Below are 16,665 nucleotides of genomic sequence, written 5' to 3' on the forward strand. Positions count from 1 at the left end.
TGAAATTCTTTAAATTATTTCATAATAAATCAAATTCTGCTGTGAAAACGGCGAAAATAAAATAGTTATTCGGTTATTTATTTCAAAGTGTTTATTTTAAAATAAACCACTCACCAGCTTTGTGACAGAAGTACGGAATTAGAACTACATTTCCCAGAAGTCAGCGCGAAGAAGCACCCGTCAATCAGATGGCGCGCACGAGGTATGTAACTGCATTAACCTACTACTACATTACCTAAAAAAGGAGTGAATAAGTAATGCCTTTTAACAGATAGCAAGCTTGTAGATGTGTAAACGGACTGTCGGTTACTTGCTATAAAGATTATGTTTTATTCTTTGTGTCAGCAGCAGTTATAACAGGGCTTGTTGTTATACCTATTGCTGTTAGCAGGCTAGCTAGCTGCTTATAGTTTTAATTATTGTGCAACTTTGCAGCTGTGTCATAAATGAATAAGTTCCAGCTTCGTGTTTTTGTGTTTGCATGTGAAGTTGTTGGCAAGCTTATCACTCAGTGCATGGCTTGTGTAACTGGTCTGCATGTCGACACGTAACTCAGGCCATGTAGGTGAACCTAGGGAGAAAGCAGTGTGTTTATTGGCCTATTTTTCACTTTTATATCATTAATTAGAAAGTACTAAAACCTTCAGGAATAATATTTATAAGAATGACAAGAAAGAAAACATAATTGGCAACTCCTGATGCGTCTAAGTATTTATCCAGCAGATACAGTCTGACTTGTTGAAAAATTAGCCATTTATTTTGATAAGGCCAATGACAGAAAATGTAATTTTATTTACTCTATTGATAGTTTAAGATGTTATTAAGTAAAACATATTGGGGAAATCTCTGGTTCCAGCTTCTTTAAATGTAAATATTGCTGTTTTTTGTATTCCTTTTGTGATAGTAAGCTGAGTATCTTTCTACTAACTTATGATTAACATTGTTCATATTTACCCATGAGCAGAAATCAGAACATATTCACATTTTAGAGACTTGAATCTTGACTTTTGTATCGTAAAAATGACTCACATGAATCAGTCAACTATTATAATAGTTGGAAGCTAATTTACTGATCATTTCAGCTTTACTTGGGTCCTTCATTTGTTGAAAGATTAATGTATTGATAAGAAAAATGACTCTGCAGTGATTTATTAATAGTTTAACAGATTTTTAAGCAACAAAAAAAAAGTACCGGTTCCAGGCTTTAAAATTTGAATATTGCTTTTTCACATTTTTCTGTGATTTTGTTGTCCAAACAACGAAATAAATGAGCGGCAAATTGACAGATAACAATAAGAAGTTACAGTAGCATGCCATACTCTTCCACAGTTTTGCCTCCAAAGTAGAAAACACAACAGTGCTCGAATGTCAGCTGCAGTGTCCGCACTGTGTCAGAATGATCTAACTGACAACATTGTTATCTTTTCAGGTTAACAGTGACACCAGACTCAGCTGCAGGATAACTGGCTGTCGGACATTGTCACAGTGTGGAATGGAGCAAAGGTCAACGTTTTCTCTTACATGCGAGTGACAGCATGTAGCACTTTAACTACCTTGTTAAATGTTTCATTTTCACCATCTCAGTGTTCTCTGGCATGGAGAGGCAGAAGAGTTGAGAGGAAACCACAGTTTGATTAAAGCACCCAAAGCAATTGGGTTCTTACATTTCTTTCTTTCGTCCAGAAAAGGGAATTTGGCAGCTTTTTGCATCAAAACAAGCCCTCACATGGTGATTTGACACCGCAAAAAGTTACACTCTGCATCAGAGAGTGGCCCACAAGCCAGCTGACAAAATGGTAGCAGATAACACAGGGGGTAATGGGGACCAGTCCGAGGAGGAGAAAGAGATGGACCAGACGGAGCATGCATCTGAAGACAACTGTGGACAAGAAAATGGAGACATAGAGATGGCTGTCTCTGCTTCAGAGGTGCCATCTCCCTCTGATGGGACTCCAGAGGAAGCAAAGGAGCCCGAGAAACTGAAGTGGGCTGTGATATTCTTGTGTTTCTACGGGTTTATGGCATCGATAAAGCCCGGGGAGCCCTTCATTACACCATATCTACTCAGCCCTGAGAAGAACTTCACCAGGCAGCAGGTAAGTTGACTCAAAACAGGTTTGCTGTGTTATTAAAATCATGTTTTTAAAAGCATATTTGTCTTGGTATGCTGGAAAAGAACGTAAGTGCAAGCACATTTATACAAAAGGCTGTCCCAGAAAGTGCAGATGGAAAGTTAACATCTAAAACTCTTTGCACCATGCAGTTATGCACTCATTACGCCGTCAAATTAATGAGTGCCCGGTGGGGAGGTTTGCTGATCCATCTTACTATGGTCAAAGTTCACATTCCTCCAAAGAGGGTCAGTTCAACAGGTTCAGGAAGATTTATAATACAGGAATGGCTCTGTAGATAGATTAGTGGGAGGTATTTTGCTTGGATACATTCAGCAGTGATCATGACCTTGTGTGAAGGGTTCGTGACACGTCAGAGTGTTTTGGAGCAGGGGAAAAAAGTCCTGTATCTCCAGAATTTGTTTATCAGACCAGCTCAGGGCTATGTGGGGAAAACTTCTTCACATTAGACTGAATGGTATATTTCAGACCGACAGATATACTATACAGAACACACATTTCACCTCAAAGTCTGTTTATATCTGAGGCAGTGGTAATGACATACTCCATAAATCCTTCTCTTAGTTATTGCTCAGATGCGGACATCAAACACAACTGTATGCGTGTTGTCGAGCCAAGCATTGTCTTCGTAGGTGATATTGGAGTCAGACAGTCTGTATCTACCAGAGAATTTAAATACTCCAATGCTAAAGTTCCATTCTCAACTTTTTATTATCAAAAAAGTAAAAAGTAATGAAACAGAGTAGGTGACTTGATATATTTTAATAGGCACTGGTTATATTTTTATTTGGTGGGATTGTAACGTGACCATATAATGATGTTATTAAAAATGATCTAGTTCAAATTAATGACACCAAGCAAATTGTAATTAAAAATGAGCAAATGTGTAATTAAATAAGAGTTTAAATGTGTTACTCACAATTTTATGACTATGCTTGTGCAACAATCTATACAAATAAGTACCTTATCATTAGTATTCATATGTATATCAAAGTAAGTGTAGTTGCAACTTGTGATTATTTTATGTTATTGACTAATACCTTTTTTTTATTATGTTGATATTCTATAAAATGTCAGAAAATAGTAAAAAATAACCCTGATAATATCTGCGTCTAAGGTGACATCTTTTTTTGTACAACCAACAGCCAAACCAAAAATTGTTGCACCTCTAATATTTTATCATATTAATAATAACTTCTCATCTTGTTTCAAGCTGTATTGGATTAACTTCACTGTCATTTCCAGGTGACAAATGAGATCACTCCAGTGCTGACGTATTCCTACATGGCCGTGCTGGTGCCGGCCTTCCTGCTGACCGATCTTCTGCGCTACAAGCCGGTACTGATCATCCAGGGCATCAGCCAGGTGGCCATCTGGATCATTCTGCTCCTGGGCACCTCCCTCATCGAGATGCAGTTCATGGAGTTTTTCTACGGCATCACCATGGCGTGCCGTGTGGCATACTCCTCCTACATCTTCTCCCTGGTCAACCCGGTCCTCTACCAGCGAGTGGCCGGCTACTCGCGCACCTCAGTTCTCTTGGGGGTTTTCACCAGCTCTGTGCTGGGTCAGCTGTGCATGTCCTTCGGCAACATCAGCTTCTACAACCTTAACGCCATATCTTTGGGTTTCGTCAGCTTTGGTCTGCTGCTCTCTCTGTGCCTGCCGTGGCCCAAACGCTCCTTGTTTTTCAACCGCAATCAGGGGCAAAAGGAACTGACCGTCTCGGTAGCCAACAAGTCAGAACTGGACAAAATGAACCCAAAAGAAGGCGTCTTGTCCTCGGCAGCGCCCCTGTGCTCTGCGTCGCGCTGGAAGGATTCTGTATTTTTGCAGATGCTGCTGGAGGTGAGAAACGTTTTGAAGAAGCCCAACCTGAGGTTGTGGTCCCTGTGGTGGGTGTTCAACTCCACAGGGTACTACCTGGTGCTGTTCTACGTTCACATCCTGTGGAATTCAGTCTACCCGGCCACTGAGAACAAGAATATTTACAACGGGGGAGTGGAGGCAGCTTCTACCCTACTGAGTGAGACATTTCTGGAGCTACAGAATAATAACACATTTCATTTATTCAGGGCTTTTTAAAGGCATTTTAAAACAAATTCTTTCAGTCACACCCAACTCCTGCTTGAATTACATGGAAATACTAAAAACAGCTCCTCAACATCAGTGTAGTATCAAAAGCCCTTCACAGTAGCTTCTTTGTTCAGAAATGCTGTTAACTGCAGATAAGACTCTTTGCGAGGGATATACAAAAGGTGGCCCAGCACACTGAGTAAGCATTAAAAATATGCTGAACAGGAACAGGGAGTATTTCAGGGTGGTTACCAGATGCGTTAAAGACATGGCTTTGTTATGAAATGTGTTGGGTTGGACTGCTGAATGAAGTCTAAGTTAAATCACATGGGACACAGTTCACTAATTCATTAATCTCTTAATCACCTTGTTGCACTGTTGCCATGCAGGTTTTAGACTGAAAAAGTCTAAAATCTAAATTTGGTGATTTGTTTGTTTACTCAAAATTAATTCAGTACAGAAGTTGGCAATTAAATGGTTAAACAAAAGTGAAAGAATTACCCAATGTGTGTTATGTCATTTTGTTAATTTGAGTCATTTTTAACTCCATTTATTGACTTTGTTTTTGAGGAAACAAACATACTGCAGTCATTGAAATTTTTTACAGTTGCAATGCTCAGCACACAATATAGCTGCTTAGTTCTTAATTAATCATTAATTAATGAGTGATAGTAATTTCATAGTTTATGGTGTTGAGCTTAAAATCTGTGCAGATCCACAGGTTGAAGTCTGGAAAAAGCAGCTTTTTTGACGCCTGTCTGCAGTTATGTCACTGTTAGTTCAGAGGTTGAATCATAAATCTGTCACCTTTTATTCTGTGCAGTGATTACATCAGTGTCAGACAGTAACTGCACCCTTAACAGCTGTAAAGCACAAAGGTAGCAGCTTGGTTAACATTAGCTGTGCGTCACTTCCAAAGAGTTGTTAAAACTGAATCTGATAGTAGGTAAATGATAAGGAGGCAGTACTTAACTTAATGTGATGCCAGTTTTTTAATAATATATTGATGATTAATAAAAGAGTACACTGATGAAACATTTCCACCATGAAATAAGGGACAAAAAAGAAAGATCCAAGTAAAAGAAATGACGATAGCTAAATCTTAGATGTTTATGATTTTTCTGAAGTTAAAATTTGATCGGCCTGGAGAGTCTTGATTGATTTTGTATTTGTTTGGCAGGTGCGGCGACTTCCTTTGCAGCAGGCTTTGTGAAAATTCGGTGGAATGTCTGGTCTGAGCTGGTCATCGGTGTCATCACAGCAGTGCAGGCGGCTCTGCTGCTCCTCATGGGCAACACAAAGAACATTTGGGTGTGCTATATGTCTTACGTCCTCTTCAGAAGCTTCTATCAGTTCCTGGTGCCTATTGCCACGTGAGTGCCAACACATATTTTTCACTTCCTAAATGCTACAAGCTACAAAAGTCAGATTTGAACTGTGGAGGGCGAAGATCAAATGTTCCCCAGAAGCCATGGAAAGTAATTATGTTATCACAACTTTGGTCATTTTAAAATGGAATATTTGGCCTGATGCCGGCACTGTAAGTAAACAAACCAAACTAAACACTTCCTCTTCTTCAATTGCACCTTTTTAACAGAGTTTCATCATACAAAAAATGTCAATATTTGAGTTTGATTCAATATCAAATGTCTGTACTGATACTGTACCTTTCATGAACATAACTTCGGCCTAATTATATCTAGAAATATGCAACAATGTGCGTCTGAAAAATACTGAATTTGACCAGTGACTTTAACATGTGGGAGTCAGCTGTAGTGAAATCTTACTGAAGGGGTGCTGAAGGGGAAGGGAAGAAGTTCAGGGCAGTACTTGAAGTTCAAGTGCTTTTACTTTGTTTCAAATGTCAATGCAAATAAGGTGTAGAAGAAAAACTGTATTTTAGAGGAAACGCTGCAGGACAACTATTTTGTTAATATACATCCTAAAGCTCAGATTCAAAACAGCAGCGTCAAACTCATCCGTCTGGTCTCATCTGCAGTTTCCAGATAGCCTCTTCACTCACCAAGGAGCTGTGTGCCCTGGTGTTCGGCATCAACACCTTCTTGGCGATCATACTAAAGAGCATCATCATCCTGATATTTTCTGACAAGGGAGGCATGGGGTTGGATGTGCACTCACAGGTAAAATTAAGTCATTGGCACTGTTACTACTTATTGTTATTATTTCTTGATTAAGACAGGTTTATGTGTAGAGTAATAATTAGACTAAGGAATTTAGAATTTAGAACATGGAATTGATGACTTTAAACAACAGTGGAGAATAATAAGGGGTTGCAGTTTGCTTAAATGTCTCCTCCTACAGCAGATGTTTTCACAGCAGTTACTTTCATCTGTCTAACACAGGTGTGAGTAATGTCAGTAATTGCTGCCCTGTGTGGCATTTACCACTGGAACCAAAGCATTGTAGTGTTAGTGGTTAATAAGGAACGTTTTTGAAGAAATTGGGTTTTTAAATTTGGATTTAACCTTTTTTAGACCAACAATCTGCCCATTCTTTGAATAGTTTTAACATAAAACAACTGAAAAAATGGATGCTGAGTAAGTTAGTATAGTGAAACACCTTTTTGTAGGACTGCTGTCTGAACTTCGATGTTTTTATTAGATGTAGTTGTGTAAAAATATTAGTACTCCCTTTTCCTGCCTGTCACCTAGCATAGCGTTTAGGACCGCAGTGGAAATAAGTCATGTGACTTTATTGTGATATCCTGATGAATTTTAGGGCTGTATGCACATTCTGCGTGTTGTATTTTAACTTATTGAATTAAGCCAACCCATCAATCAGCAGCAGCACAGGAAATGGTCGGTTTGTCCAGTCAGGTGCAGAAAAAGGATTTGATAATAATAGAGCTTTTGTTAATTATCATTTTATGATACTAGCAACTGTCTCTGCTTTTGTTTTACAGTTCCTGGTCTACTTCATTTACTTGGCTGTGCTTACTGTCGTCTACCTCGTCTGTGCTGCCGTGGTCATCACCCGTCACTATAGAAACCAGCCCAGCGGAGGAGGTGGGACCAATGATCAGACCACGCCCACAGAGCTCAGTCCTGTGGCTGCTAATTCGGAGGAGGAACCTTTGTCGAACGGCAAAAGTGCCAATGCGTAAGAACTAGGAATGTGTCTTGACTTAAATGACCTCTACATCAACATCTTATCTTATCTTTGACCCCGGTTTAGTCTACTTAGCTTTTCCGACACAGTGGGATGAATCATTTTAACCCTCTGATGTTGATGAAGAGGTTTGTCCAGTGTTACCTGCTGAATCACAGAAGTGCCTCGTCTGCTGCATTAAGCTCCTACAGGCTGGAGGTCTTTTGTATTTGTTTTGATTAACCATTGCACAAAAGAAAAGAAGTCAATTCTTCTTTTTTTATTTAATGCAAAAGCAGTAAGTGGCACTATGTTTTAGTATTGTGGAGAATCATGTTGAACATTGAGCGGGACCATTAATGTGATGGCCGGAGTTTAGCTTGATTTGTATTTGTACAGGAAACAAAGAAGAATAATTTCAGTTGTCAGTAGGTACAGTAACTACATGCTGAACTGTCCTGTTTCAGTGACAGTGTTTTTCCCCATCAAACAAAGACTCATGATTACTATGTGATCTCTAAAAAATTACTTTAGTCTGCATTTTCAGGGTTGACACTTTTTAGTTTTGTACTTAATGTTACAGCTCGATTATTGTATGTTGGTGTCATCTGAAAAGAATTGGACCATATCAGTATAATTGCTTTTTTTCTCTGTGTTGATAATCAAATGTTCACATTTCACTTCATTCGAGCACGTAAGCTGCACTTTGTATGCAGTTTGTCATTTAGTGTGGCTAATTCTTAAATGATTGTATTCTTGCTGTAATACTGTTAACGTTCATGTTTTGCTCATTGGAAACTAGTTGTAATGTATTTATCTGATACATTGCAACCGGCTGCAGAATGTGATGCTTAGGTGAAGTAATGTTTAAGGACACTTTTATGCACATGTATGCTGGTTATGTAAGAATGTGATATTTCTACTTACTGTTTAATTATCAACAGTATCAAACGATCAGTCACCAGGACGTTTGTTGTTTTTGTTTTAGGTAAAAGGGTGCCTACTTTTATGTTAATCAAAAACTGTCACAAGCATTTGTGTTGGTCTTTTAGACAATTATAGGAATGCAGTTTACTTGATGTAACAGGAGCTACAGTGTAAACATTCAGGTTTTTAAAAGAAAAAGTCAATTTACTCACTTAAAAGAACACATTTGACCCAAATAATAGACACAACAGTAGTTTCTGCAACTTTGGATTATAACTAAAGCCAGAATGTCTAGGTTTTTTTAAAGTTTGATTGAAATTTTTTTTTTGTAAGTTCTTTTTAAGAATTTCTATTAAATTTCTATTACATGACAACAATATTTTACAACATAAAAAACAAATAAATGTATCGAATGAACTGTTCACATAAAGAACAGTTACATAACTATGTTATCTGGATAAAGAGCTTTTACTAGATAACTAATATACTAATAATATATACGTTTCATAAGTGAACGGCCAACTCAGCCTTTGTGCATCACCCCTATTCATCTCACTAAACAAATAATTGCTGAGAAATGGTGTGACTGTGAACCTGTCTGAATGCTGTAAAAAGAGGAAAACACTGACTTAAATCAGATGTTAATTTTATATTCACAAATAAATGACATTTGGTGGATAAAAAAGGCAAGTTGGTCATTTTTTGTTGTCTGGACTCAACCACACTCATCATCATCATTGATTTATTGACATCTGAAGGAAACAAGTTTGTGCAGATGTGAACTTCCTTTAAACTTTAAAGCAGTGTTTCCCAACCTTGTTGATCGGTGACGCTTTAAAGAGGAGCAACATCTTCTCTTGACTTCTTGTCACAGATTTTGTCAACTGCAGTTTATTTAATGCGCCCGACCCCTGTACAGAGTCTCTGTACACTTTACAAGTCAATACAAACAACAGAAAAAGTACACACTCACTCACTCACACATAAAGAGGTTATGATGTTAGTGTATAAGGCTTGGGTCAGTATTTTAGATTTAAAACTGTTGTATTTGTCATTATTCTGTCATACTGAATTGTGTTGATAAATTGTAGATGTCAAAGATTTATGCAGCTGTAATCATTGTAACACATTTTTCACATGAACATTGCTGTGTTTAAGGTGCTGGATTCATAGACTTTTTTACTTTGCCACTCCAGCATGTATATTGTGAGTTGTTTGGTCAGCTGCAGTCAGCGCTCGCAGCAGGAAGACGTGCTGGTTTTCATTTGTTTCTCTGCAGTTCTTGTCCACAGTGGGGGTTCACTTTTTAATCTGGACTATTTCTACAGCTGCACTCATTGACGTTCCCTTTCTAGGATAAATGTAACTTAGTATACTGAGTGCATGTATGATGGTTATAGTGGAAAAAATGGCTGCTTTTAAATATGTCCAGATCTAGAGTAAAGAAACATTTTAGTATTGCTTAGCTTGCTGTGGGAAATTCCCCCATCTCAACCTTTAGCCCTGGTGTTGAATTTGAGTAAGCAGTGAGTCAGCAGCAGCTGTTGTGTTTACTTTAGAGTTATTGTGAGCCTGAATACATTTAGAGTTAAACTGACATCTCAATACCAAATTAAACTTAACTTTAAATTTAGACTTGTTGTAAAGAGAAAACCATTAAGGTAGGAGTTATGTGTACACAGATTAGACACAATAAAGGTATTTAAAATATTTTAGTTTCTACAAAAGGTTGCTGGGATCTAAATTCACCCGCCAGCATCTAAAGAAAAGAAAGGAACATGCTCCAAAATCTAGAAAAACAACATCACCCATTAATCTTTAAAAAAAATGTTGTCTAAAACTGATATAACACAACCAAAATGCAGAAAACACCTTACACAACCTTACTCTAAAGCAATACTGTGAACTGGGGTTGGAAAAGACCGAAAGAAACAACATTCCTGTCTCCCAAGAACTGACAAGAGAAGAGTTTAGCAGGTAGGCCATGCAGGAAATCAAAGGCCCCTTTATGTCAACATAGATAACTCATATTGTGTATTTTAACACAGCATCATGATAGAATGAATGATAGCCTGTACTTTTTTTAGGTTGAGATCGGTTCAAGGATTTTTTGGCACACTGCAGTCTCTGGACAAGTTTCTCTGCATCTAACAGGGAGTGGTTAGGGTTAGGGGTCTTATATGGTCAAAGGTAACACCCAAATTAGTGACTGAGGAGGATGAGGGGGGGGGGGGGGGGGGGGGATCACTAAAGCATTAATGACCGACTCTGACCTGGTGTGCCAATAAGGCGAGCTTCAGTTTTGCTGCTGTTTAACTGGAGGAAATGTGTGCACATTCAGGCCTTTAATTATATCAGAATATCATATATCATCATAAAAACATTATCACTGTTCCTCTGTAAGGTGCCAGTGGCCTTGTCCAACAGTGTGTTTTGGAAAAGTGATCCAACCTCCAGCACATTTGACTCAGCCTTTCCTCAATAACAGTGAAATGTGTCGACCTGCTGCCCCCAAGTGGTCAACACAGCTTCAAGTGTGTCAATTTACAAAATAACAAATTTCATAGCAGGTTGTTTTTTCATTCTGTTGATTTTTATTAGCCCATATAAACACATATAGTACATGTATATATACACACGCATACACATTCTTTAGGTCCTGAAACACAGCACCAAACCACAATAAACACTCAGCTGACATAGCATGAATATTCCAGTGCGTTTTGTATGAAAAGTGTTGAAACATAGGAGTGTTTGACATTTTCTTTTAGTGTTTGGTTGATATTAATGACTGGCTACTGCTTTCAATTTTATTTTAATTTTTTTTAAAGGAGCTTTACAGACAATTTAATAATGAAAGAAGCATGCTATTATCTAAAAGTGTCACGAAAAAGAAAAAGTGAAAAACGTAAAAAAAAAAAGAAAGAAAAGTGCAAAAGGAAACCCGTCAAACTCTTTTTTTAAACATGCACCTACTGCATGGACTCACAGTGCATCTAAAGGACACAAAGCATTACATTTCAACCTCAACATTTAAAAATATAGTACAAGCATTTAAAGAGTTAAGTAGGATGAGGATTAAGATTTGCAAAAGAGATCGTAAACATTCATTTACAAAAACCTAAAAAAAGGAAAGGAAAAATAACTCTGATTGACTTTGTTCAAACTTGAAATCTCATACAAACACACACATATGCACAAACTAAGTACAAGTAACAATGCTTTGATTGTTGGTTGAGCAGGAAGCCCAAACCAGACAATGGCTCCCCCCCCCTCTGCTGTCAGTTCAGCCCCCACCCCCACAAAGAGGCTGCGTGGATCCACACCAGACCTGCCTCAGATAGCACTCACAATCTCCCCAGCCTCTGCTTTAATGTGCTGGAGGTGCCAGCTGGTGTCAGGTATGGTGTGTGTCACAGGAAAGCTCACTTTAATGGGTTTCCTTGCATTGTCTAAACTTTAAGGCACTTCATTCTTTATGTCAGTGCTTTTTATTCACTGCAGCACTATTGACTTATAAACTATACCTGAACTGTCGTGCTATTCTCTTTTTATTTCACTTTTAAAAAAACATTTAGCTTAATATTTCCCTTCTTAGTGTCTTTTAGCACAAAGTGTTTTCATACATAACTTAAGATGGTAATAGCTAGATGAACGGATACCAGCAGCAGCAGCCGCACCATAGTCTTAAAAACATATTTTTAATGCATCTGTTGATTTAGTGTTTTCACATTAACAGAAAGATCCTCAAAATACCTTTAAACCCACTTTTGATCAGTTTAATTTAAAATATCACTAAACTTAAAGGTAACATTAAAATAAAATTCAATGTCACTATCTGCTTTGTTATTAATGTTAGACTGCATTGAAAAATAAATATTCTGCAAAATAGTCTTGATTTTAAGTGTTGTTGTTTGTATTATTTGGATACACGCTTGTAGTAAAATCACACTCAACATGAGCACTTCCTAAAACACCTCAGCATCACTCTGGATCTTGCAGATCGTCTTTCCATCTACTCTTCTCTCATCGGTGTTTCCTCTGCCAAATGAACAGACATAAATGAAAGGAAACACAGGTTAACAAAGGAGGTTGTAACCTCAAAATATGTAAAAAGGTGATTTTTTTTCAGTACTATCTTACCATCATCTATTTGTCTCTTCTCTGATTGAGCAGTGGTGCCATTAGATTCAACAGGATCTCTTCCTGGATTAATAGTGAAATAATGGATGTCAACTTCTTTCCATAAAAGCAAAGTATTAGATTAAAGAAATAATACCAGAAAATAGACTGTGAGCTGACACTTACGTTCACTGTCCTTCCTCCAAAAGTCTGCAGTGGTGGAAAAACAGACAGCGAGTTTAACAGACGTCACAGCAAAGAAACAGCACAGTGCCACAGAAACACTTTCAAAGCATAAATAAGCATAAAACTCTAAGTTATGTTAGTTACTGACCTGCTTCCCACGGCATGGATGCTGCAGAGAGAACAGAAAGAGGTTTGAAAAAGTTCATATAAACAAGAAAGAACTTACAAAGTCCAAATCCTCAAAACTCAGTTAAAATGTAAGTAGATTGAATGTGAATTTAAGTAAAAAATATATTAAATTAGGTTGTTTGGATGTGTTCTTATAAGTCTTATATAATTCTTATAAAGAGCAAGTTGTTTGAAAGATGACATTTTGCTTCAGGAATTTTTCCTCTGTGTGTGCCTAAGTCTGCCACCAGCACCTGTGATGTATTTTTGGATGTGGAGCCCCAGCTCAAGAGGGAAAAACCTTCCCTCGTTGAATTTAATTGACTGAAGTCAAAACCTGGTGTTCACTGTGGAGGCTCAACATGAAAAATCTGCTGCTGTCAACAACTGTCAGTGAGTAAATACTGGATCAATTTGCCCATTTATCCACATTAATATAAAAAAATACATGAAAACACAACTAAAATTCCTCTAAGAATAACCATTTTTTATTCCTTTCTATCCGAAATATTTCTTTTCATAGTTTTAAATGACTTCTTACCTTTCTGGAAGAACCACATCCCTATAGGAAAATACAGAAAATGATTAAAATCTCATCATCATCAGTCTCACTGCTAATATGAATGAAATGAAAATAAAATGAGCGAATACAGGATCACAATTTGTCACCTGCTTTCCATCTGTGAATGATACCCAGCAGCACTACAGTTGTCAGAAGTGAGACGAACACTGTGAGCCCTGTGTTGATTTTCAGAGTTTCTGCAGGCACTGTAAAAGCACAACAAGCGGCAATGAGTTGCCTGCCACAGAAATTCAGAAACATTTCACTGTTATAACTCACTGGTAGGATTTGGGCCTGGGGATGGGGTTGGACCTGGACCAAGGCTTAAAGGATTGTTGATGGGTTTGCTGCTCTCCTCGCTTAATTTATTCTGCATGACACAGCTGAACTTCTTAATGTTTGAGCTGTTCTCCTACGAGTTGAGTGAAAACAGTAAATATTAGATCACAACTAAACATTTCAACACATTTAATGTATGTTCAAATTCCCTAAAGATAAGAAGCCTTGGGGAGACACTAATCTCTATTTGTCAAGCAGCCAAGAGGAAGGTACTCACTCACTCACTCTTTTTTGGTCCATTATGGGAATTTTTAATATGAATATGACCGATGACTAAACTTTTTGATCAGGGTAAAAGATAGACAGTTAAAAATAGCTAGATCTGAAAGTTGATCGTAAAATATATTCACATATAAATGCACACTTTACTGCTTACGGATTTGATGATGTCACTTCAGCCTCAAGAAATTGAAATTTTTCACAGTTTTGGATGTGTTAAAACAAATAACTGATTCATCAAAAAATGATGGGAAGATAAGTTGATAATGAAAATAATTACTAGTTGCAGCTCTAGAGAGATGATGATCGGCCAATGCAGTGCTTTGAAATAATGCTGAATTGTAATAAAGTTGATTGATGTTTTAGGTTTTCAAAAACTATGAGAGACACACACACAAACATACACACACACAAACATACACACACACACACACACACACACACACACACTGACCAACATGTACATCCTCTATAAACAGTACCTCTGTAATAGTGTGTGTCTTAGATGGCATCGGGCTCAATGAATCGTCCAATTTCCATCTGTAGGTGACTTCTCCAGTGCCGTTGGTGTTCCCATCACATGTCAAAGTACATGTGGTATATTTCTCATTGCAGGATTCAGAGACGGTGGGTGTAGTGACAGGAACTGTTGTTATTTAGAGAAAAAAAAATTTCACATTTTTAATTTCTTACTCCCACTAAATGATTTCCTTGATGTTTCTCTCTCACGATCAAGCAAGCAGATTATTTTTGACAATATTTGACAGTAGTGGGACAGGAGTGAACTTTGATAAACCTTACTAAACACTGTCTACTTACCGATGACGATCAGTTCAATCGAACTATAGATTTTGTTGTTGATCTCTGGTGTGTATTTGCCGGTGTCTTGTAGAGTCAGGTTTGTGATAGTCATCTCTCCAGTTGAATTGTTCAGTTTACCTCGTACTATAAACACACATGGATAGTGTTAGCTTATCAACAGAGGTCTTAAACTCACAAATAATTGAACATTTAAACAAGACTTAAGCTAAACTCAGCTCAGTATACCTTTAAATGTACGATAAGCATCGATTTCGTTTCCCGGTCCATCCCACTGCATGGCCAGGTTAGCACCATGTTTCCACGTGATACTTGGGATGGCACCAGACACATCTGGTTTGAGGACAACTTCATCACCCACCTTCTTGTAGATAATTAACTCTGCAAGGACAAAAAGAAGCTCAGTGTTCTGTTTTTATTATAACCCTTTAAATGCTTTTTGAATGGGACTTTAGACACTGACTCTCAAGATATAGACATTGGTAAGAGGAAGAGTGGACTGAATAGCTGATTTATGGTGGTTTTTGTGAATATGATCGCTCTGCTGTTGAGGAGACTGTGTGATAGGAAGGCTGATCATTTTGGAGGTGGTAAAAAGTTAGCGATATCAACAGAGTTGTTCTTTTGTGAGGCAACAAAGAGTTTAGAGTGTGAAAATAGGTGTATAAACAGACACATACAGGCCACTAAAAATCAAGATCACCTCACGACCCCTCAGATTGATCTGGTGACCTTTTACTGTAATGTACTTTTACTGTAATACTTTAACTACATCAAGCTGGTAATACTTGTGTACATTTACTTAAGTAGGATTGTTTTTGTAACAGAGTATTTTTTACATTGCTGCATTGCTACTTTCACTTAATTAAGTGATCTGAATACTTCTTCCACCACTGATACCACCCTGTTTATAGTATGCATTCACTCTTCTGCCCTTCATTTGTACTTTCAGTATTACTCACAGTTGACACCATTAATGTAAACCTCCATAGTACTTCATGCCAGTCATTCACTGGGTGGGGCCATGTGCAGCAAGTCAAGACTCCATCATAAAGACACTTTAAACAGATGACATAAAGCTGTAAGTCAGCTGATAGTAAAATATAAACCGCAAACACACTCACCAGAGGCTGCAGAAACATCTCTTAGTAGGCCCAGTACACATAAACAGATGCACAGTATCATTGTTGTCACAGACAGACGCATTAATCCTCGTTAATTAAACGACCAAAAACGAGATAAAAAACAAACTGCTTCGGTCGTGAGCCAAAAAAAGCATGACAAACAATATCATATAAGGCTTAAACTGTTAAAGGCTGCATAAGTCTTGCTAAAAAATAAATGGAGTGATACGATAGTTTGGAACAAGCTGAAAGTGAAAGTCCTGTTTAGATGGTAACCCCAGATTGCCTCTCGCGAGATTTCCTGCATCTGTTTTAAGTAATTATTTTTTAACCTAAGCAAGTGTTTATTGTCCTCAAACATAAAAAGATATCAAACATTGCATTGTACCTTAATAAAAAAGGGAGACTACAATATTTTTAATTGGCTCGCAAGACTTTGGCAAATCTAGGGTTACCATCCAGACCCTTCAACAGGCTCACACTGTCCCCGCCTCCACATGAGGACATGCTTGCTATTATATAAATTAATATCATTATACATATATTTTATTGTTGGATACTTATCACAGTAGTGTTTAATACTCATCCAAATTACTATTTTACTTCTCAATAACTGCATATGAAATGTTGGTCCCCGATTCCCTCCTCCCCCCCCCCCCCCCCCCCCCCCCCCCCCTCCCATTACATATGACACTACCACTCCTACTGCCCAATGACTGTTACTGCAGCTGGACTCCTCCACAAAAAAACAAGAGCTCTGATCCCACTCCTGATAAGAGAAAAATCTAAACTCTCCAACATATAATTACTACCCATTTATTAATTGTAGCCATTTGAGCTCAAATATACAGCAGTCTGATATAAAGCTGAATCAAGTTTTTCT

At 37.8% G+C, this 16,665-nt stretch overlaps 3 protein-coding genes across 4 annotated transcripts in view; 1 reads left to right on the forward strand and 2 right to left on the reverse strand.

Moving 5' to 3' along the window:
* Positions 1–16,665, reverse strand: part of arpc2 (actin related protein 2/3 complex, subunit 2) — an 87,394-nt gene that overhangs the window by 19,455 nt on the left and 51,274 nt on the right. The window lies entirely within an intron of this gene.
* On the forward strand, positions 138–8,927 carry slc19a1 (solute carrier family 19 member 1). Its single transcript, XM_062414670.1, has 6 exons — positions 138–202; positions 1,430–2,096; positions 3,378–4,158; positions 5,389–5,581; positions 6,208–6,349; positions 7,132–8,927. Exons 2-6 carry the CDS (start codon positions 1,794–1,796, stop codon positions 7,330–7,332), a joined length of 1,620 nt encoding a protein of 539 aa, XP_062270654.1. The 5' UTR covers positions 138–202; positions 1,430–1,793; the 3' UTR covers positions 7,333–8,927.
* LOC133976413 (uncharacterized) lies at positions 11,540–16,031 on the reverse strand. 2 transcript variants are annotated; one of them, XM_062414621.1, is made up of 11 exons: positions 15,783–16,031; positions 14,887–15,039; positions 14,659–14,784; positions 14,322–14,485; positions 13,561–13,693; positions 13,389–13,487; positions 13,261–13,281; positions 12,700–12,720; positions 12,552–12,575; positions 12,387–12,449; positions 11,540–12,284 (listed from the first exon to the last, which is right to left on the reverse strand). In XM_062414621.1, the coding sequence occupies exons 1-11, from the start codon at positions 15,862–15,864 to the stop codon at positions 12,259–12,261; spliced, it is 912 nt and encodes a 303-aa protein (XP_062270605.1). In that variant the 5' UTR covers positions 15,865–16,031; the 3' UTR covers positions 11,540–12,258. The 2 variants fall into 2 exon arrangements, with proteins under 2 accessions (XP_062270605.1, XP_062270606.1); XM_062414622.1 differs by lacking the exon at positions 15,783–16,031 and adding an exon at positions 15,621–15,653.

Source organism: Scomber scombrus, chromosome 24 (assembly GCF_963691925.1).
Source record: "Scomber scombrus chromosome 24, fScoSco1.1, whole genome shotgun sequence".
In the NCBI taxonomy this organism is placed as follows: domain Eukaryota; kingdom Metazoa; phylum Chordata; class Actinopteri; order Scombriformes; family Scombridae; genus Scomber; species Scomber scombrus.